Genomic DNA, 22,125 nt, shown 5'->3' on the forward strand with positions numbered 1-22,125 from the left:
CCTTCTCGCAGGAATCCCACAAAAACCCCAGATCTCTGGCTACTCCGATCCTCTTAAAGAAGGAGACGTGGCCCAGCTGACGTGCTTCTCTTCCGGCAGCAAGCCGGCTGCTGAGCTCCGGTGGCATAAGGGGGACAAGCTGCTCTCAGGTATGAGGCCACGGGACAGCTCTGCCCCTCTGACAATTCGGGGTCCCCTGCCCCCTGAATCAATCACTTAAAAGGCAGGCGGTTAATCACCCATGGTGAGTCAAAAACTGCTTCCAGGCGACCTAGCCCTGATGAACCAAGGAACGATTCTTTCATTTGGTCGAGAATCCACACTGTTCTCTTTGCCACAGTTCCCTGTGGCCACTCAGCCCTTCTTACTCCATCTTCCCCCAAACAGCTGAACCTTCAGAAGTGGAAGAAGATGCTAACGGGAAGACGTTCACGGTCACCAGCCGCGTAGAATTCACCGTCGGGAAAGAAGACAATGGCGTGGAGGTCACCTGCACAGTTGACCATGAGTCCCTGCAGAACTCCGACAAGTCCACCTCCCAGAAGCTAGCAGTCTTCTGTACGTGAGCTGTGGGCAATGGAGTGGGCGGGTGGGGGTCAAAGGAAATGAAGGTGGCCCAACCTGGTTGATGCTAGAACCCAGGAGTGGGGGACATAGCTCAGCAGGAGAGGATCTGCTTTGCGAGCAGCATGTCCTGGGTTCAATCCCTGGTACCTCAACAGTGTTAGGCAGCGGTTAGAGTGTTGGGATAATATTAGAGTGGTTAGAGTGCTGAGCTAAGACCTGGGGGACCAGGGTTCGAATCCCCACTTGCTGGTGAAGCTCTCTGGGTGATCTTGGGGGGCCAGTCACTGCCTTTCAGCCTAACCTACTTCACAGGATTGTTGAGGGAGAGGTGGAGGAATGTGTGCACCGCTTGGAGAAAAGTTGGGGTGTAAAGGTATTAATAGATAACTAAAGAACAACAATCTGGGATGGGGAACCTGGTGTCCTTCAGAAGTTGTCAGACTCCAGCTTCCATCATTCTTCACCATCAATCCTCACCTTGCTGGCTGGGACTGAGGGGAGCTGGAGTCCAGCAATATCTGGAGAGCCCAAAGGTCCCCCAGCCCTGGCTTCTCCTGCTGCAACTGTAGGAAGCCTGGAGCCCTTTATACATTGCTGGACCACTGGCCATGCTGGTGAGGCAGAAGGGAAGTGGAGTCCTCTTCTGCCTTCTATACCAGAGAATTCAGTGCTTTTTCTTTTAGAAAAAAAGGTGTGGTTACTCACCAGGAAGTAGCTACAGTTAAGCGCCACGCTGGTGGGAAAAGGTGCCCATACCCTTGAGTACCCCCAGAAAAAAAGCACAGCCACAGATGGGAAATATTTCGCCCTCCAGATGTTTTTAGACTCCACAATGCTCATTTGTTTCTCTTGAGCATTGGTCATGCCAGCTGGGACTGATGGGATTTGGGAGCCCGACAACATCTGAAGGTGTTTTGGGTTCCTCACCCCCAACTTGCAAAGATGTCAAGTAGCAGAGCTGGAAAAGGCCTTTTTCCTCACCCGAGATCTGGGCTGCCAGCCTTGGTGGACCTAGAGAGCAAGGCCTTTTTTCAGATGGAACTTGACGGAACTCGATTCTCGCACGCCATTGCTACTCTAAGAGAAGGAGGGCGGTGTTCATGGTGAGTTCCGGCACCTCTTTTTCTGGAAAAACGGTACTGCTAGAGAGGGTTGAAGAGGATAATGAGGGACAAATGCACTTCTGTGAAAGGGGTCCCTTTTGCAGGCCAACCAGAAAGGTTATCAGCACTCCTTGTACCAGAGAGAGAGAGAGAGAGAGAGAGAGATCCTTAATTGACTTTTGTAGCTCCTGTTCGTGCAGGGGCAGGGAGGGCTACATTCCCCTCTAGGCAACCTTCAAGGGGTCACATGCCAGTGGTGGGCGGGGCCAGAGGGAAAACTAGGCAGCGCAATGAATGTAAGTTTCACCTTTGCACACTAGGCTAGTTTCTACACAAACACACCTCTCTGTCTTTCTTCTAGACCAATGTTTCCCAACCTTCGGTCTCCAGCTGTTTTTGGACTACAGTTCCCATCATCCCTGACCACTGGTCTTACTAGCTAGGGATGATGGGAGTTGTAGTCCAAAAACAGCTGGAGACCCAAGGCTGGGAAACACTGTTCTAGACAAACAAGAGTGCAAGGAAGCGTTCCAGCCAGGGTTGTGCCTGGAGAGAGGGGTGCGGCTGGGGAGGGAGTGTGGCCTGCGGAGCGTCAAGAGGGCCCTCCTCTCTGTTGTTGTTGTTGTTACTATTATTATTATTTTCATATTTTATTGAAAGTATTACAGTGAGTTACCGGTAAATAGGAAAAGGAAAAGAAAGGGGGAAAGAAAAAGACTACATACAAAAAAATATATCAAAAAGCAGAGGAAAACAATAGCAATAAAATACAATTAAGGTTACAGAGCTATATAATATATATGTAAATGAATACGTTTATTGTTTCCCTCAGAAATATGTTGATTCATGGGTCACTATGGTCCTCTCTATTAGTGGATCTGACTAAGCTTTTATTTGTGTTTTTGAGTTTCTTCGTGGATTTAGGCCCTTGCTAGCTCCTCATCTCTGCTTCTGCTTTAAACGCCTTCTTCTCCTTGGGCCTTTTGCTCCTTAGATATTCATCTTCTTCTGAAATCTCATCTCTCATGCTCTAGTTATCTGTTCTGTCCTTAATATCTTGCTGCTCCATATGCCGGAAAGACTGTCATGCCATTGAGGCAACGGGCCTCTTCTATTTAGAGTATTAATCAAAACACTTTTCTCTCTCTCTAAAAACCCTTCCTTCATGGTCGTCCATGTATTTCCTCAGTTGGCATTTCCTCAATTAGTCTTTGGTGAATTGGGAGCTGTTCTGTTGCGCATATTAAGAACAGTAGGGTTTTTTAAAAAATGTATTTGTGGTCAGTCTGGATGATGCTGTGATCCTGTATCCAGTGATGTTTAGAAACCAGCAGAAGTGTCTGATGAACCAGCCAAACCAGTTCCTTTGTTAAAGTAATGGCTTTGGCTGGCCAGAAGTACTACCATTTACCATATCCAAAGTGGTTGCTCTGTTGCCATAGAGACAAATGGGTGGTTCTTTTCTCAGCTCACCTGGCTGGATGCTGCATCATCCTAGGATGGAGAGCACAGGCCAAGGGGGAGCTGTTTATGAGAAAGTTGTATGTGAGAGCTGGGCTGATGCTGGAAGCTGGAGACACAGAGATACCGCCATGCTCTGTACTAGACCCAAGAGCTGGGACTTGGGGCTTCCCTGGAACGCTAATGGGGAAGAAAGTTCTGTTGGAGTGTTAATGCTGTGAGTCCCTCCATTCTATGCTCAGGTTGTATATATGTGTTAATAGAACCTTGTAGCAAAAAAGCAACACCATCTCTGTTGACTCTCATTCCAAGGAACTGAACCCTAGGTAAGCTGAGGAATCCACAAAGTATCTCATCACTCAGAGACTGGGTTGTGCACCACAGTACTTTATATGTGTGTTTTTAATCTAGGTTTTATTGTGAAAACTCCCCGTGTTTTGCACAATGGGCAGCATATTGCTCACCTAAACAGATAAATAAATACCATTTTGGTCTGGATATAAGACACCCTCAAATATCGTCCGCACTATATGTCTTCTCTATCTAGGAAAGCACAACCAGTTGGTTGCACTCAGGTTTAATACAAGCCAGATTTGGGGGAGGAAATGCAGCCTATATTCAGACCAATATGGTAAAAATTAGAGGGCGCCCTGTTGGTAAAGGCTGAGCTAAGGATTTGGAAGTGGTAATGGCAGTCATCCCCTAGGAACAAGGGAAGCTGCCATATAATAAGATAGGCGGCTGGTCCATATAGCTCGATATTGTCTGCAACACAGAGGGGGAACCTGTGGCCCTCCAGATGTTGAACTGCAACTCCCAGCATCCCTGGCCATGAAGGACCTGGGATAGCTCAGCCGCTAAAGCATGAGATGCAAAAGATTCCTGCATTGCAGGGGGTTGGCCTCGATGGCCCTCGTGGTCCCTTCTAACTCTACAACTCGGTGATTCTATGATGGTTGCTGGGGGGATCCCATAACATCTGGAGGGCCACAGGTTCCCCATCCCTGATCTACAATGACTGGTAGCAGTTCTCCAGGATTTCAGACAAGAGCCCTACCTAGGGATTGAACCTGGGACCTTCTGCATGCAAAGCAGATGCTCCACCACCGAATCAAAGGTCAAAGGTGGATCTGGTTGTGACAATGACAGCGGTTTCCTTTCTTTCTTCCTCTGTCTCTCTCCCCAGACAAGCCAACAGCTGAAATCAAATCGTATCCCGACAGCCCACGAGAAGGACAAAATCTGAGGCTGCGCTGCGATGGACGAGGCAACCCAATGTTAGTCTCCTTCTCTCCTCTGATGCGTAAACGGCAAAGAACCTTGTGTGCAGTGAAGGTTGGTCCATCAGGGCCTGTGTGCCAATGCCCCACCAACCTCAGTCTGCTCTGAGCCAGCCCCCACCTGCCTGCCTGTTTACTCACATCCAGTCCAGGGGGTGGCTTTGCCAGCCAGATTCCTCCTCCTTAGTCTGCTTTGATAGAACTCTGCAGAACCTCCAAGTGTCCCTATTTTCCAGGGACAGTCCCGGATTTACAGAAGCGTCTGATTTGATCCCGGAATGTCCCACTTCTCCTTAGGATGTCCCTATTTTCATCAGAGAAAAGTTGGCAGGTATGCAACCCCCAAGCCAAGGAGATAACTATACAACCTTCAGAAGATATTTGAAGGCAACCCTGTATAGGGAGGTTTGTTTAATGTCTTATTATGTTTTCCTATATGTTGGAAGCCGCCCAGAGTGGCTGGGGCAACCCAGTCAGGTGGGTGGGGTATAATTATAATTATTGTTGAATAGGACATCCCTATTTTCATCAGAGAAATGTTGGAGGATATGACTCAGCAAGGGAAAAGGATTATAGGGGCAAAACCAAGGTGAGTTGGCTCCGCCTCTCCTTGGCTCTGGCTCCGCCTACTGTTGACCTCTTGGTCATACCAGTCCCAATGAATACTAGCCACTGCTCTTCACTTGATCACGTTATTCCGGCCCACCTCCTAGGTGGTTTACATCAGGGTCAAATGTGCTCTGCTTACTGGTCATTAAACAATCAGTTAAATTTATTTATTTATGGAATTTTATATCCCACCTTTTTGTCTGAGCAGCTCAAAGTGGCGTCAATGGTTCTCTCTCTCTCCTCTTTTAATCCCCACAACAACCTTGTGAGGTAGGTTAGGCCAAGAGGCAGTAACTGGCCCAGGCTCACCCAGTGAGCTCCATGGCTGAGTAGGGGATTCGAACCCTGGTCTCACAGGGTCACTCCAGCTTTTGCACCACACTTGCTCTCTAAATTGTCTTATCCTGTGTATACCACCCCATTAACAATGTCCTTTTGATCTTTTTAATGATTCAAAAAATTACTAAAAAGCAAACGAGAAGCTCTAAAATAAAATCATGAAAAACGACTCCAGCACAAAAGTAGATAACTGAACGGAAGCCACCAGGGAGAGCTGAAAACACCAGCAATGTTTAAATTATCTCAAGACGCCTAAGGTGGCACTGAGAAGAACAAAATGAGGCTACCTAGTGAGGCTGTTTCAAAGGGGCATCCCACACTGGGGGAGCTGTTTCCAAAAAAGCTCCTTTTCTGGAGCCCATTGGGATTGGTAGAGCCAGAGCCAATGGCAGGCAGCACCAACTAGACTGTTTTGTCTCCATCCTCTTCCTCCCTGCTGAGTTTTTCAAGAGCAACCTGGAAACTGAGGGGGAGGAACCTGGCAGGCTGCGCCATCTCCTGATTTGTTGGAAGCAGGAAAGCAGACAGGTGGAGAGCAAACTGTGGTTGGTGGGGCAGTGTCCCCTCTGCCTGAATGGACCCGCCTCCACTGCTGGGCACCAGTTGGTCCCAGCCAGACCAAGGCAAGAAGACGAGGCCTTGCTGTTTCACCGTGTGCCTAGAACAGCTTTGTATCCCCCAATAGACCGGGGCCTCCAGATCATTGAAGGGCGATGTGCAATCCCTCTGATCTCAAGCTCTGCTGACTCTCACCAACTCTCTTCCCTCCCTCACAGCCCTCAGGAATACAAGTGGGAGAAGCAGGGAGCTCAGGCGCCCCTAGCCGAGGCCCAAGACAACATCCTCGTCTTCGACAGTTTGAACAAAAGCGACAGCGGGACCTACATCTGCTATGCCTCAAGCATTATGGGCATCTCCACGGCAATATACAACCTGAATGTTCATGGTGAGCATTGTTTCACGGCACCCTCTGCTGGTCGGAGGACTACATTCTTTGTGTTTCCCAGGATTGCTGGCCAGGGTGGGAACAGGTCTCATGGTCTCAGGAGGCTCTTCTTATATTTTTGTAATAATACTCTTTTCTTCTCAGCCTAGAATGGGAAACAGCGTTAAATCATAGAATTGTAGGGTTGGGACCATGAGGGTCATCTAGTCCAACCCCCCTGCAATGCAGGAACCTTTCGCCCAACATGGGGCTTGAACCCACGACCTTGAGATTAAGAGCCTCATGCTCTACCAAGTGAGCCTAGCTTATATATCTGAGTTTATAACACTGCCTATGTGTCAGGGGGTCCATATATTTGTTACTGAACTTTTAAAACTATAAGAAAATGAAACATTTACAGAAGGCAAAATTAGAGAGAGGGGGATACTGGGGGTGGGGAGAAGTATTATGCAATATTAATGCAAGCATGGAGCACAAATATTCTTGAGGTCTAACAACTACTTCTACATATTTTGAAAAGAAAATACCACAGTAATTGCCAACATGTTGAATTCAAAGGGAATCAAACAAAAATGTTAATCTCAATTTCCTTGCTGTCTTATCTTGTGCACACCATATGAATAGAGCATACCATGATAAGATAAAAATAAAGCATGGGTGTGTTGCATCTTGTGTGTGTGTGTGTGTGTGTGTGTGTACACACATACACATATGATTTGACATTATATAATCTCGAAATAAGCTTCATTAAAAATTCATCGGAAACAATGCAACGGCCATTAAAAATTAATCTGGAACAATGCAAAAGTACCTAATAAAATAACAAAACCGCAACAGTTGACTCTGTTTGTCAGCTTGCTTAAAAGGCAGGAAAGCCTGATTCCTTGGAGGAAGGTGGGATACATAAAAAGTCTCTTGAAATGCAGTATTGATGGGGGGAATATGAGACAAGACTTCTTCTTTTTTGGAGCAAAGGGATTTGCACATCTGGCATGTGTGTTTAGTGCCTCGACCAATTTCGCTGGATGCAACAATAACCGCTTGAGAGTGCGGCATCAGGAAAGAGGCCAAAGGCAGTTGTGCTCCCGAGGATGCATCAATCAAGTGCTCTCTGAAGTGTGTGTGTGTGTGTGTGTGTGTGTGTGTGTGTGTGTGTGATTTTTCTCCCTAAACGATTCCTGCACTATCAGACTCTGAACTGATTGTAGACTTCTTAGCAGCCCCAGCCCTGGTGTAGCATGGTGGCTAAATGGCTGCGCTAAGAATCAGGAAGTCCCTGGTTCAAATCCTGCCGTGGTAGCTTAAGGCAAGCTGTAGCCCTTTGGACTCAGTCTCCCCATGTGCGTTATGGGCGGGGATCATAATGCCGACCCACCTTGTTGTAAGGAAGATGGCATGGTTTCCACGTTGCAGGGAGTTGAGCTAGATGACATTCGAGGTCCCTTCCAACTCTCCGCAATTCTATGATTCTGGGATGGCACGTGCGAAGTGCTTTGAACACATGGAAGCACCATACCGTGCTGGCCCCCACATGCTGGAGCCAAATGTACTTTCTTTGCCTTGCCGGCACCTCGTCTTCTCACCCCACAGCTAGTCCTCCACCTTTAAAGGTCCACCGATTATGTCGCCATAGCAACCACTTAACCCCTTCACTCAGGCTGCTGTGTTGAGTGAGCATCTGCATTCCCAAATAATCCCCCCATGGGTTCTGGATGGGCACTTGATTGGCAGGAGCGGGGGGGGGGGAGCCACCAGGGAGCCACCTGCTGAGGCATCTCAGCCAAGGATTTAGCTGTCTTATATTTGGGTCCATGGCCTGGCCTATCTTGCATTCATATCTTGCATGGCTGGTTTTCCAGATTCAGGAATAAGAATGGCTTTGCTAACCCTTGGGTCACTTTATTGCTCTCTCCTGCAGGATGCTTGGTTGCTGCAGAAATAGTCATAGTTATTTACTTATTTATCATTGTTACTACTACTATTTTATTTAGGCAATTTATATACTACTGGCTACTACAGAAATATCACACATCATTGTTTTTTATCACAATTATTTTAGGGGATTTATATGCTGCTTGCTATAGAAATATCACAAACTATTGTTGGTTATATATTTGTGTGTGTGTGTGTGTGTGTGTGTGTGTGTATTATTAAATTTGTATACGACCCTTCGTCACAAGATCTCAGGGCACTTCACAGAATAAAATACAAGATAAAGAATTAAAGCAAAAACAACAAAACAATGCTCCCCTGCTCCCATAGACACATTTAAAAGGCTGTGGGATATTAATCAGCCAAAGGCCTGGTTGAAGAGGAATATTTTCACCTGGTGCCTAAAAATATATAATGGAGGTGCCCGGTGAGCCTCCCAGGGGAGAGAGTTCCACAAATGGGGAGCCACTACAGAAAAGGCCCCTTCTCGCGTTGCCACCCTCCAGACCTCACATTCTTTAAGTACAAGTCCACCACAAACAAGGCATTATGGCAGAGCCTCCTGTTTTCATGTACTTGGGAGAAAACAGAGACCTATTGCTGTGTGGGGCCTATTATTCAGCTACAGCTTTCAGTTGCCCTTCAACATGGTAATGATAAGTAAGAGAGAAAACATTAGGAACGTCAGAACAAAACAATTCAAAAGCTTCAAGGTTATACGTGACGTTCATGGCTGAGGGAGAATCGAACCATTCTCTCCGAAGTCCTAGTCTTATGCTCTAAACCACTACACCACACTGATACTGATTACATTGCATTGGTGTCTTATTTTTTAACCCCCACAAAAGTTACCGGATGCAATCCTGTATCTCTGGTGTTAGAGCAGGGGTAGGCAACCTAAGGCCCGTGGGCCAGATGCGGCCCAATCGCCTTCTCAATCTGGCCCACGGACGGTCTGGGAATCAGCATGTTTTTACATGAGTAGAATGTGTCCTTTTATTTAAAATGCATCTCTGGGTTATTTGTGGGGCATAGGAATTCGTTCATTTCCCCCCCCCCAAAAAAAAAAAATATTGTCCGGCCCTTCCACATGGTCTGAGGGATGGTGGACCGGCCGACAGCTGAAAAAGGTTGCTGACCCCTGTGTTAGAGTAAAGAAGTATGTCTTCAGCATCAGACAGAAACTATGTACAGTGGTACCTCGGGTTACATACGCTTCAGGTTACAGACTCCGCTAACCCAGAAATAGTACCTCAGGTTAAGAACTTTGCTTCAGGATGAGAACAGAAATCGTGCTCCGGCAGCGTGGCGGCAGCAGGAGGACCCATTAGCTAAAGTGGTGCTTCAGATTAAGAACAGTTTCAGGTTAAGAGCAGACCTCCAGAACGAATTAAGTTCTTAACCCGAGGTACCACTGTAATGAAGGTATGGAGGACAGGGAGTTTCACTGTGGCCAGCATGGGGAGTATTTCATCTTCCCCTCTGTATATTCTGCTTCCTTTCTTCCTCCGGGCATCATCCCTCACCCGCTTCTGCCTCGACTGCTCTGGTTTGGGTGCTTGGAGGGAAAAGCCAGTCAGTGAGATGTGTGGATTTTCTTGGCTGCTTCTCAGCTAACTTTTTTCTCAGCCAACTTTTTCTCCTTTCGCTTTTCTCCTTTCCCTCTGGATAGATGCCAGCCCCATGACCCACAGTGGGAGCACGTACCACGCCATCATTGGGGGAATAGTGGCTGTCATTGTCTTCCTGCTCCTTATCCTCCTCATTGTTCTGGGTCACTACCTGATCCGGCACAAAGGTAGGCTTCAACTCAAACCTGCACAAATGTTTTCTGCGTCTTGCAAACCGGGGCTGGGTAGACCGCAAGGGTTGACTGCGGCCCTCCAGGCATCTCTTATCTGGCCGTTGGGACTCCACATACCCTTCTCCAGCTGCATCCACACTCTGCTCAGGCTGCTCCTCTCGCCAGCCCTGCTTCACACCTTCCCTGAGGGCTTTTGGAAATGTCTGAAATGTTGGCCTGGATAGGCGATAGAGAGGTGTGTTTGTTTGTGCGGAAACTAACCTACAGTACAAAGATTTTAAAAATTGCATTCGTTGCTCTGCCTGCTTTGGCCTCTGGCCCTGCCCACCAGTTGCATATTGCCCTCAAAGAGTTCTCCAGAAGGAAGCGTGGCCCTTGGGCTCCAAATCTAGCTGGAGTTATTGGGAAAGGGGGTGTTGAATATGGGCGTAGCCAGGATTTGTGTTGGGGCAGCAAGACACCCACCTGTCCTGTTCCAGAACCGAGCTACCTGTGACGCGATTGGTCAGTTCGTGGAAGCCACGCCTATCGCTCTGTCGGGTCACTAGAATGTGCCACAACATCATCACAATGACCTTGGCGAACATTTCCATTTCAAATATTGTGATCATTTCTAACTTTGGTTAGGTAAAGGTAAAGGGACCCCTGACCATTAGGTCCAGTCATGGCCGACTCTGGGGTTGTGGCACTCATCTTGTTTTATTGGCCGAGGGAGCCGGCGTACAGCTTCCAGGTCATGTGGCCAGCATGACTAAGCTGCTTCTGGCGAACCAGAGCAGTGTACCTTCCCGCCGGAGCGGTACCTATTTATCTACTTGCACTTTGATATGCTTTCGAACTGCTAGGTTGGCAGGAGCAGGGACCGAGCAACGGGAGCTTACCCCATCACAGGGATTAAACCGGCGACCTTCTGATAGGCAAGTCCTAGGCTCTGTGGTTTAACCCACAGCGCCACCTGCATCCCAAGTACTTAACCAAATACTTTTGGTTAAGTATTTTTTATTTACTTACTTGATTTAGGGGGGCAGTTGCTGCGCCTGACTATGCCCATGGTGCTGAACCTCTGATCTTCTGCATGCAAGCCATGTCTTTTGGAGGTGTGGTTGGGTGAACCATGCAAGACCCATGTTCCCTTGTGGTGGTACAGACCCTTCCCACTTTCCTTAGCCATCCTAAATAAGCTCCACTTTTGCTCCAAGCCAAATGACCCCATCCGGTAGCTTCCTCTCTTTTTCTGTGTCCCTATGCAGGTACCTACCTGACCCATGAGGCCAAAGGCTCGGACGACGCCCCAGACGCAGACACAGCCATTATCAACGCCGAGGGCGGTCAAACTGGTGGGGATGACAAGAAGGAGTATTTCATCTGAGTGGGGAGGGTGGGGCCTGGCGGCCGGGCAGCAGGGGGGAGGAGGAGGAGGAGGAGGAAGTGGCGGATCGGAACCCAACCTCGACTGAATGACAACAGAACCCACCCAACCAATATGTCAAAGGAATTTCTCTCGCGCCCAGGAAGGAATGGACGGACAGACAGAGGGATGATGGTGGGGGACCGAGATCGGCGATGGGACAGAGGAGGAACGAGAGAGAGAAAGAAGATCAGCTTGGCTCACAATGCTTCTTTGAACTTGTATAAAACATTGTTACTAAACGGGGGGGACACGCACCCGAACATTGAGAACCCCTCAAAACCCCTTGTTCCTGCTTGCTTGTACCTACATATCTGCGGCTGCCAAAATCGCACTAAACACAGACCTGGAGAGTGAGTGATGATACCTTTCTTTCTTCCTTCCTTCCCTCCCTTCTTCCTTCCTTCCTTCTTTCCCTCCCTTCTTCCTTCCTTCCTTCCTTCCTTCCGGCTCCTTTTGAGGCTGTTTTATCTTCTTTTTCGATGGCGTACTCTTGTTTTTGACTCTTTTTTTCTTTCTTTTTTTGCAAAAAAAGAGAAAAACCTCTGTTCTCGTTCCCTTATGTTTGGAATGTCTTGAAGTGGGGGCACTGTAGGGGTTTGTTGGGGGGTTCGGATGGTGTATCTCTTGCTTTCCTTTAGAGTTGTTCTGCTTTTTCTGTTTTGATGTCGGAGGATCAAATCCGCTTGGGTTGGGGTGGGGAGAATGGACATCGGGAGGAGATCCCTTAATCTTGCATCTTAGGGGTCAAGCAAGGCGGGCTGAACTCTGAGCAAGGGAGTGCTGGGCTTATCAAAATCGGGGGCCCGGCTCTAAGGCCTGGAAAGCCCCCCCCCTTCCTATTGGAAGAGGAGGGGGACGCAGCAAAGGGAACTTTCCTCCATGCTGCCTCCAACTTCCTCAGGCCTTCCTCTGTGATGGTCTTCATTCGGGAAGGTTTTGGGAGCCAGGCTGATGAAGGACAGGCTCAAATTTGGGGGGCAGGTTCGCTATGAAAACCTCTGCCGATTTTATCCTTCGACGAGATTTCGTTCCTCCGGTTGCGTCTCTTTGTTTGGAGAGGAGAATGTCGTTGTGTGGTCCGTGTACCAAGGGATGCCAGCTAGCCAGTTGCAGTCCCGACCCAAACCCATGGCAAAAAAAGAAGAAGAAAGGGGGAGTTTGCTTTGAGGCTCCCCTGGTGTCCTTTATGCTTCCCAGTCATGAGGGGGGGGGGTTCGAGAGCTAGGTGCTTCTAAGGGGGCCACTCAAAGAGAGAGGACTCCCATCACTGGGGTTTTCTCTTGGTTCGGAGCCCCGGTTTCTCAGTGCAAAAGGGTACCCGCTACCCTCCTGTGTCTTCCTTGGGTTAGAGAGGAAGCAAGGCATTCCAGGGGGGTGCCCCATAGCTCAAGGGCAGCTTCGAATGCCATCAGCCCATTGGTGGGGAGAATTGAATGAGCAAGATTTATTGAGTGATGCAATTACAGTTTCCCAATCTCCAGTGTTTGATACTGATTAGACCGGGGGGGGGGGGGTCGTCAGCTGCGGTTATTTCAACATGCACACAAATACACACCCTGCCAAATTAATTCAAGCCTGGATCCAACACTGCAATCAGAAACAGTGTTTCTTCCTCACAGGCATACATCTGAAGGTTGCTCTCATTGCAAATGATTCAGATGCCCTGTTCACCACCGCCACTGAGGGATAAACTAATGCCTTTCCACTGTCAATAAAAACTTGGGGGGGTCCACCACTGTCCCCCCACTCCCCAAATCATGAAATCTTGCTTTGTGATCTCTAAAAGAACAACCGCCTCTGGTTCTTCCTTCCACTTTGCCTTCTGTCACAATAGCCTCTCCTCCCTCCCAACTCACACACAGACACAATTGTCGCACACAACTACTGCCATGGTTTTTCGAGATTTCCTCAAAAACCTCAGGGAGGGCCAGAAACTTGATGGATTGTAAAATGAAACAAAAGCAGACTTTGAGGGGAGGGCAGTTGTTCTCGCCATGAAAATGGTAGGCCTTTCGAGTTTTAAGGTGCCTGCTTTTCTTTTCTTTTCTTTTCTTTTCTTTTCTTTTCTTTTCTTTTCTTTTCTTTTCTTTTCTTTTCTTTTCTTTTCTTTTCTTTGGAAATAGTGTAGCGGCTGAACACTTAACACAGCAATTGGCATGGATAGGTGAAATATTTTGCCTTAGCTCTGTGAATTCACATCTGTCTATTTTTCAAAGTATTTAGTGCAATGAACATGCATGCAGAGAGCATGTCCCAGCGATGGCTTCTTTTGCTGCTCGTTTTGTAGTTCTGTGATGTTCACACATTTCATCTCAAACACAGAGCCAAACGCCACTTTCCAGCTTGCGATGTCGAGTCTTGAAGATACTGTTGGTCCAGGTTTCACCTAAGATAGGCTAAGTAGCTGGTGATTGTCCTTGGCAACTGGGCAGGCTGGAGAATAGGGCTTCTGAGCATGTGCAGAGAACTTTCTGTTGTCAAAGTCGTTGCAGACATTCCTGGGAACTGCAGCTCTTCCAGTGGAGTGAGTGTATGTATTCTCCTCTTGATAGCTTGGCAATATTGATTGGCAACATACTCAGGACAAAGCAAATGCAACAGAACTTCTGGCATGGTGTAGCGATGATGGCTGTGAAAGAGGGGATTAGACAAAATTCATGGAGGATAAAACAACCAACGGGTACCAGTCCTGATGACTATATGCTACTCCTAGGATTGGAGTCAGGGTTGGTTGGGAGCAGCAGCAAGAGAGAGCTGTTGACCTCATGACCTACTTGTGGCCTTCCTAAAACACCTGGTTGGCGACTGTAGGAACAGATTTCTGGACTAGATGCACATCTGGCCTGACTCAAGAGGACTCCTCTTTTGTTCTTACTGGCCACAGAGGTTAGGAATGGATCCTTCATCTTCAGATGCAGGCTACCTCTAAATATCCAGTTGCTGGGGATCTGTGGCAAATGAGGGTTACTGCCTTTAAGCCCTGGTGGTTGATGGTGGACTTTTCAGACTGAGGCACCTGATTGGCCACTGCGGCAAACAGGAAACAGAAACTAGAGGATGCTGGAGCTGATGGACTGGTGGTCAGTTCGAGGAGAGTTCTCAAGTTTGTTACATCGGTGTTGTCAGGTGTTAAGAGGTCAGCAGGTTGGCCCAGATCCTGCTCTGGCTGAGGGTCCCTTGAAGGTCAGAACTAGCGTCTCAGGCAGTTTGGTCTTGGGCAGCGATGGGATCCTTTGGCCCCATGGGCCTATTTGAGTTTGCAAGCATTTCTCATTTGGCCTGCAAGGCTGTTCTGAGCAGACTAAGCCCACCTATCCTACACCCGATGTCAGGTTTTGGACAGGTAAAGATGGGCCTAGTCCAAGAAGGAGGCAGGGAATTTGTGCTGTGAGCTGTGTTTTGAAAACCCTGGCAACCAGCTGATCGCCGGGGCTTCAAAGCACCCTGGTCGTCAGTGCTTGCAGCGAGAGCTGCGTGCAATCCTCTGAAGTCACCAACGATCAGCTGGTTGCATTTGCACCTGTATGGTTTGATTTCAAAACCCTGCAGGCAGAAATGGGTCTCACCTGTGATGTCAGGTGTGGCAAACTTGGCCTGTGGCAGGGAAGATAGGTAAAGAGCTGGATCCAGTTTCCCCCTCCTGGTGTAAGAGGACCTTCTTAAGTGCCTATGGAAAGTGGGGCTCAGGGAGAAGGAAGGCAGGAGGATGCAAGGCTAGGCAAACTTTATCAGCTGATTGTTGGGGGCTTAAAGAAAACCACACATTGCTCCGCAAGCACTGATGGGTGCTTTGAAGCACCAACAATCAGCTGATTGTTGGGACTTCAAAGCACAGTCCACAGCACAACCTTCCCCCGCCTTTTATGGACCACGTCCACCTTACCTGCTCAAAAGCTGACATCAGGTGGGAACTTCCCAGGGTTCCTGCAGTGAATCATAAAATCACAAGCTTGTAGAGTTGGAAGGGTCACCTAGTCCAACCTCCTGCAAGTGCATTACTTTGAAACGGTGGGAATCTTGCTCCTGCCTCGGCCAGTCTCTGAACTGATTGGAAATTTGATGGAAGTGTTGGCTCTTCGATTTGATCAAGCCAATGACTGATACCTCCCCACCACCACCACCAAAACCTCCGCTCCGATGGACCCCAGCCATGGACGGATCCCTGTAGATGTTGTTGGACCCCCAGTTCCCATCAGCCCCAGCCAGCAGGGGATGATGGGAGCAGGAGTCCAACAACATCCACAGAGCCATAGTGCGCTGTGGGATCTCCCCTGCTCCCTTCTTTCGCCTGGTGACTGAACAGATTATCAGCACTTCTGCAGATGGAATCAAGGCTGTATCAATGTCAGTGGCCTTCAGGGAGCCTACAAGACCGTAAACTCCCCTCTGTTCTTCCCTATCCTCCCCATATGTGCTCTTTAGAGCTAGACTGCCCCTGGACATGGAGGTTCTAACACAAGGTCTGCCTTTCTATAACTGCTGGGCATCTTGAGTTTTCAGCACGGGGTGGGATCTATTTATTTATTTGGGGTTGCAGCCGATGTTTGTCCTACTCAGAGGAGACCCATGGAAATTAATGGACATGGCTAACTTAAGTCCATTAATGTCAACGGGTCTATTCTAGACAATATTTAGTTGGATACCACCCCATAGATCATGGATTAGGTTGGATTACCATGTGGCTGATCCATGTGAGAAGATTTGTCTGGCTGGGGGAAATTTGCCTTGTGCAAGTGAGAAGGAAAGCAGAGTAACCTGACCAAGTCAGCCCATTGATGCATCTAACTCAGTGCTGTCTACACTGACCAGCAGCAGGTAACTCTCTGGCATTTAAGGCAGGTGTGTCTCTGCCAGCCCTACCTGGAGATGCTGGGGATTGAACTGGGGACATTCTGAATGCAAAGCAAATTCTCTGCCCCTGAGCTGTGGCCATTTTCTAAATAAGATTCTAGTCCTCATGTTTCCAGAGAAAGGACTGTATTAAATAGGAACAAGAGAAGCTGCCTTATACTGTCTTCATCAAGCTCAGTATTGCCAACACGGACTGGCAGGGTTTCAGAGGGGATATTCTGAGCCCCACCGGGAGATGCTGTGGGTGTTTGAGCCTGGGGCAAGGCAGCATGTGCTGTAGCAATGAGCCATGATGGAGAGAAAGCGAGAGAGAAGGAATTTTATCTCTGTGTGTGTAAGAGAGAGAGAGAGATGGGGCTCTTACGTTGCACTAATTAAAGGTGATATCTTCAGCTCAGCAGGGTTAACAACAGTTTTAAAGCCCTTGTTGTCTCTTCCAGCACGAAACAATTACTTGTCGTTTGAAGCTTTGCCTGCCAACATGCATGTTGACAAAACCTTTAGCATTTTTCCCCCTTTTAACCTGGCACTTGGCAAGCAGTCACCTCCTTTGAACTGACAACGGAGTCATGCCTTCACGTTTAACCCTCCAATGTTCTTTTCTCTCCCCTCCCAATTCCCCTGGGTGACTAAGCCGCCTCGATTTCTGTCCTCCTGCCAGGCAAACTGGAATATTATTTCAACAAAGCCTCGGCGACTTGACTGCCCCTCGTGCACCATTTAAAATGGGTTGCATGGACACAGGGTTGTGTCCAACAAAGTCCTGCTCAGAGTAGGCCCATTAAAACGAACAAGCCTAAGTGAACCATGTCTATTAGTTTCCATGGGTCTACTCTGAGTAGGATTGGAGGCACCCTGCTGTTGCTGCTGCTTTAATGCAACAGCATTTGTCAAGCTGGTGCCCTGCAGATGTTTTGAACTGGGACTGATGGGAGTTATAATCAAAAATATCTGGAGGGCACCAGCTTGGCAAACCTTGTTTTGATAAGACAGACCTGCCCAAGGGAGGTTGTCTCAGGCAGGTCTTTGTAACAGATGGAAAATGAACTGAAATCTTTTTGTTAGGAGCGTTCAAATCAAAAGTGTGCCGTCTAAACTTTTAAAACACACAGGTGCCTTGTGTTTCTTTCACATAGAAAACATTGGAATGAGCCAATGAAAAGAAACCAGGCAGGTAACTCCTGTTGTATAAACTTTTCTATAACTGCACTCATATGAACTAGTACCAAGGTTATTTCAGATTTGTAAAGATATAGCTTCTGGGGAACTGTGATACTGTGCAATTCATGTGTCCTGCCCTCCAAGAAACAGATTCAAAGGTTCTAATTCATGCAGCAGCTACAGGAGTGGACTGAAATGTAAAACTGAACTGTGATCATAGCACAGAGTCATATACCGTATTTTTCGCCCTATAGGGCACACCGGCCCATAGGGCGCACCTAGTTTTTGGGGGGGGGAATAAAGAAAAACATTTTATTCCCCCCCAGGCACGGGGCTGGGGCGGGGGAAGCCTGAGCTTCCCCCGACCCCAGCCCCCAGAACAGGCTGCTATCCGCAAGCCTGCGGATATCTGCCCAAAGCCCGGGGTGCGCTGCTCAGGGCGCCCCAGGCTTCGGGATGCAGGCTGCTATCCGCAAGCCTAGGGAGCCCGGTGGGAACTTCCGCCGGGCTCCCAAGGCTTGCGGAGAGCTACCCGAAGCCCGGGGTGCGCTCTGCTGTGCTCCCCAGGTTTCGGGCTGCAGGCTGCTGTCCGCAAGCCTTGGGAGCCCGGCGGGAACTCCCGCAGGCTCCCAAGGCTTGCGGATAGCTTCCTGAAGCCTGGATTTGCCCCATAGGACGCACACACATTTCCCCTTCATTTTTGGAGGGGGAAAAGTGTGTCCTATAGGGCGAAAAATACGGTAATTGTAGAGTTGGAAGGGACCAACCCCGTGCAATGAAGGAATCGCAGCTAAAGAACCCCTGACAGCCAACCTCTGTTTATAAACCTCCCATGAAAGATAGTCTGCCACCTTCCAAGGAAGTCTCTTCCACTGCCAAACAGCTCTTACCTTCAGAAAGTTCTTCCTGATGTTTCGTTGGGATTTCCTTTCTTGCCATTTGAATCCATTGGTTTTGGTCCTAATACCCTCTGGAAGAGCAGAAAACAAGCTTTCTCCATCTTCCATTGGACAGCCCTTCAGATATCGTATCACCTTTCAGTCTTCTCCAGGCTAAACATTGCCCAACTCCCTCAACCGTTCCTCATAAGGCTTGGTTTCCAAAGTCTTGATTATCTTGGTCTCCCTCCTCTGCACACATCCCAGTTTGTCAATATCCTTCTTAAACTGTGCTGAGAAGAACTGGACATAATACTCTGGAAGGGGTCTGGCCAACGCAGAACAACAAAGTCGTCCTATTATTTCTCTTGATGTGGGCAGTGGGGTAATGCTTGTTCTTCAGACATTTTAAACACTTAGGAAGCTGCCTTATGCAGAGTCAGACCATTGGTCCACCTTTCTCGGTTAGCCTAGATGCATTCCTAGCCTTACCTTGAGATGCCAGAGATTGAACCAGGCCCTTCCTCAAATCACTGTACAGAAATATTTATTGGTGAAAAGGAGGGCATAGAAATTAAGTCTGGTTGATCTCGCCAAGGGTGCAGCAACAACTTAAAAGTGTCCCTGGCTATGACTAACCTTACTTTTTTTTTATTATTGTGATTTATCACATTTTTATTCCCCCAAATTTATTTCCTCACAAGAACTCTGTGAGGTGTGATAGGCCTTACTATGTCATTCACAGGAGAATATATATATATATATATATATATATATATATATATACACACAGAGAGAGAGAAAGACATGCCAATATTGTCTCTGTTTTGACATATCATTCAAACACAGGGACGAGATCGTTCCTTAGAGACAAGCCGTTAAATTGCAAACCTACAAAGATTTATTGACCATTTTATTAGCTGAGCGTGGAAAGATTCAGCTCAATGGTGTTTCCCAGCCTGTTGTCCAATAACTTTAAAAAAATTATGTTGGTGTCATTTTTGGAGTTACACGATTCATTCTCCAGGAGCTGAAATGGATTTGCCCACCTTCAAATAATCTTGTGTCAAATATTTACTGGATATTCTCTGAATATTCACCAAATACCGGCCTTGACACCTGACAAGATTTGAGGGGTCTCTCCTGCTCTCTCCCAAGGCCAGGGGACCTGTGGCCTTCCAGATGTTGCTGGTCTACACCTCTCATCATCCCTGACCATTGACCATGCTGCATGGAGCTGATGAGAGCTAGAGCTCAACAGCATCTGGAGGACCAAAGGTTCCTCATTCCTGAACTACCTAACCTAATCTTCTCCAGTTCCCAGCATGCACTCTGACACACCCTTAAAGCCCAAGATTCCACCACATGCTGGGATCACACGTAGAAACAGAATGTGGGTGGAGCTATGCAGATTTGAGGGCGGGACCAAGCCATCTGAGAGGTGGGCCTATTCAGATCAGGGGTGTGACATTCAGTGGTTTCCATCCACAGGCTAACTGTACATCTGTATCTGGCTTGCTTTGGAGAAACTGGGCAGGCATTTTACACATGGCGGAAGTTTCTTTTTGTGTCCCCTTTTTCCTTTCATCATGCTTCTCTATCTGCTTTCTCATTTCCAAAAAAAAAAAAGAAAAGTGCCATCAGAGCTCACTTATGCTTAGCCCCTGAACTTTTTCTTCAGCTCCACTAGTTCCAGAGTATATAAAATCATTTTCTTTATAATCCAGTTCCTCAATCCTTTCCCTTTGTTATATGTTGGGTGTGGCCAAGAAATGGAGCCTGCGTGGAGCCGTACAGATTAAAAAGTGGAGCTATTATGTAGATCAGGAAATGGGGAAATTCAGTCCCATTGGCCCGATTAGCAATCCCATTGGGGGAAATCCAAACCCAGCTGCAGCGGCTGATTTAGGGCAGTGTGACCAGTTCTGCCACACTGGGCACTGAGCTTGGGGGATGTCACAGGGCATCACAAGGATGACATAGTGAATTGAATTGAACAGAATGGAAGGTGAGAGGTGGAAGTGCTGGGTTTTGGTATCGCACAGGTAACGGCTGAACTTTGCCAGACCAAAGTTCGCTCCTGCCAGCTGTCAGTAGGGATAGGATAAATTTGGTTCAATTAGCATTTAAGGGAAACCTAGCTAATTCACATAATACATTCACATAATGCAAAAACTGAAAAATAGCCATCCTTTGAAATTCACACTTCTCTGAATTTTTGCAGTGCAGTTTTCTGGCCAAGTAGTGTGTACAAAAATGCATTTTCTCAAGTAAAGTGTGCACATATATTAGTGAAAATAATATACCAAAATGCATAGTATTACGGAATTTTGCTTTACAAAAATGTGTCTATTGTTTAAAATTTCATACAAACATGTATATTAGGGGAAACTTGCATTAAAATGTTGTTAAATTTTCAGGAGGACCTTTTCAATTTAAAAAAAAATGGCGACATTTTCCCACCTTCGCCGCATCAAGCAGTTGGTTCCTTACCTTTCCCACCCCGACCTGGCCACAGTGATCCATGCGATGGTCACCTCCAGGCTTGATTACTGTAATTCACTCTGCCCTTGAAGCTGTCCCAGAAACTCCAGTGGGTGCAGAATGCTGCAGCGAGGCTCCTCACGGGGTCTCTGCCATGGGAGCATATTCACCCAGTGCTTTTCCAGCTGCACTGGCTCCCGGTGGAGTACAGGGTCAGATTTAAGGTGCTGGTTTTGACCTTTAAAGCCTTTCACGGCCTAGGACCCTCGTACCTACGGGACCGCCTCTCCTGGTATGCCCCACAGAGGACCTTAAGGTCCATATATAGCAACACCCTAGAGGTCCCGGGCCCTAAGGAAGTTAGATTAGCCTCAACCAGAGCCAGGGCCTTCTCAACACTGGCTCCAGCCTGGTGGAACGCTCTGCCTCATGAGACCAGGGCCCTGCGGGATCTGATTTCTTTCCACAGGGCCTGTAAGACAGAGTTGTTCCATCTGGCCTTTGGCTCAGAATCAGTTTGATTCCCCCCCCCCCTCTTTCTTTTTCCTTTCTCCTCCTGTGATGAGGCTGCATTTTAATATTTTAATGTTTCAATATTTTAATGTTGTATTTTAATCTTGTTTTTAAGTTGTATTCATTCAACTTGTTTTTATTATTGCTTGTTAGCCACCCTGAGCCCGGCCTTGGCTGGGGAGGGCGGGGTATAAATAAAAATTATTATTATTATTATTATTATTAAAGCAATGTGGAAATGTGGAAAACTGAACTTAAGATCAGGAAAATGAGAAACGGAGGGCTTACCCACACTTCCTCTTGTGCTTTGCTTTCCCTGGGGAATACCACTCTTTAGCACTCAATCAGAGCAAATGGCAATTTGGGTTTTCTCCTAATTGATGTCTGCTCCGATTTAGAGATGAAGAGTGGGTTTTCCCTGGGAGAGGAGCAGAGCAAGGAGGAAACTGCTCAGACTCCATGCTTTCTAGATACGGGACAAGCAGAAGTGTGGATGAGGTCTGAGAAAAACCAGAATTGACAGATTCACCCATCCCTACCTGTCAGATATCTGTCATCTTATGATGCCAGGCACAAAGATCTGTTATCTCTGATCTTAGCACTAAGCAACAGAGCACTAGGATCTACCTGCTCTTTAACAGTATTTCTTTTTCTGAATGGCCGCCTTCAGATGTCTTCTAAAAGTCAAATAGTTGTTTATTTCCTTGACATCTGATGGGAGTGTGTTCCACAGGGCAGGCGCCACTACTGAGAAGGCCCTCTGCCTGGTTTATTTCTAGATGGGTG

At 47.6% G+C, this 22,125-nt stretch overlaps 1 protein-coding gene across 4 annotated transcripts in view; it reads left to right on the forward strand.

Annotated features, from left to right (window-relative positions):
* Nucleotides 1-13,215, forward strand: part of CADM3 (cell adhesion molecule 3) — an 83,800-nt gene extending 70,585 nt beyond the window's left edge. The window contains exons 4-9 of one of the 4 annotated variants that reach the window (XM_083591873.1): nt 12-149; nt 388-558; nt 4,318-4,408; nt 6,136-6,305; nt 9,910-10,035; nt 11,262-13,215. In XM_083591873.1, coding sequence (XP_083447999.1) covers nt 12-149; nt 388-558; nt 4,318-4,408; nt 6,136-6,305; nt 9,910-10,035; nt 11,262-11,410 — 845 coding nt within the window. In that variant the 3' untranslated portion in view covers nt 11,411-13,215. The remainder of the gene's footprint in view (nt 1-11; nt 150-387; nt 559-4,317; nt 4,409-6,135; nt 6,306-9,909; nt 10,036-11,261) is intronic. The other 3 variants (XM_083591874.1, XM_083591875.1, XM_083591876.1) reach the window with 3 other exon arrangements.
* The last annotated feature ends 8,910 nt before the right edge of the window (nt 13,216-22,125 follow it).

The sequence above is a fragment of the Podarcis filfolensis genome (assembly GCF_964270895.1).
Source record: "Podarcis filfolensis genome assembly, chromosome: 16".
In the NCBI taxonomy this organism is placed as follows: Eukaryota; Metazoa; Chordata; class Lepidosauria; order Squamata; family Lacertidae; genus Podarcis; species Podarcis filfolensis.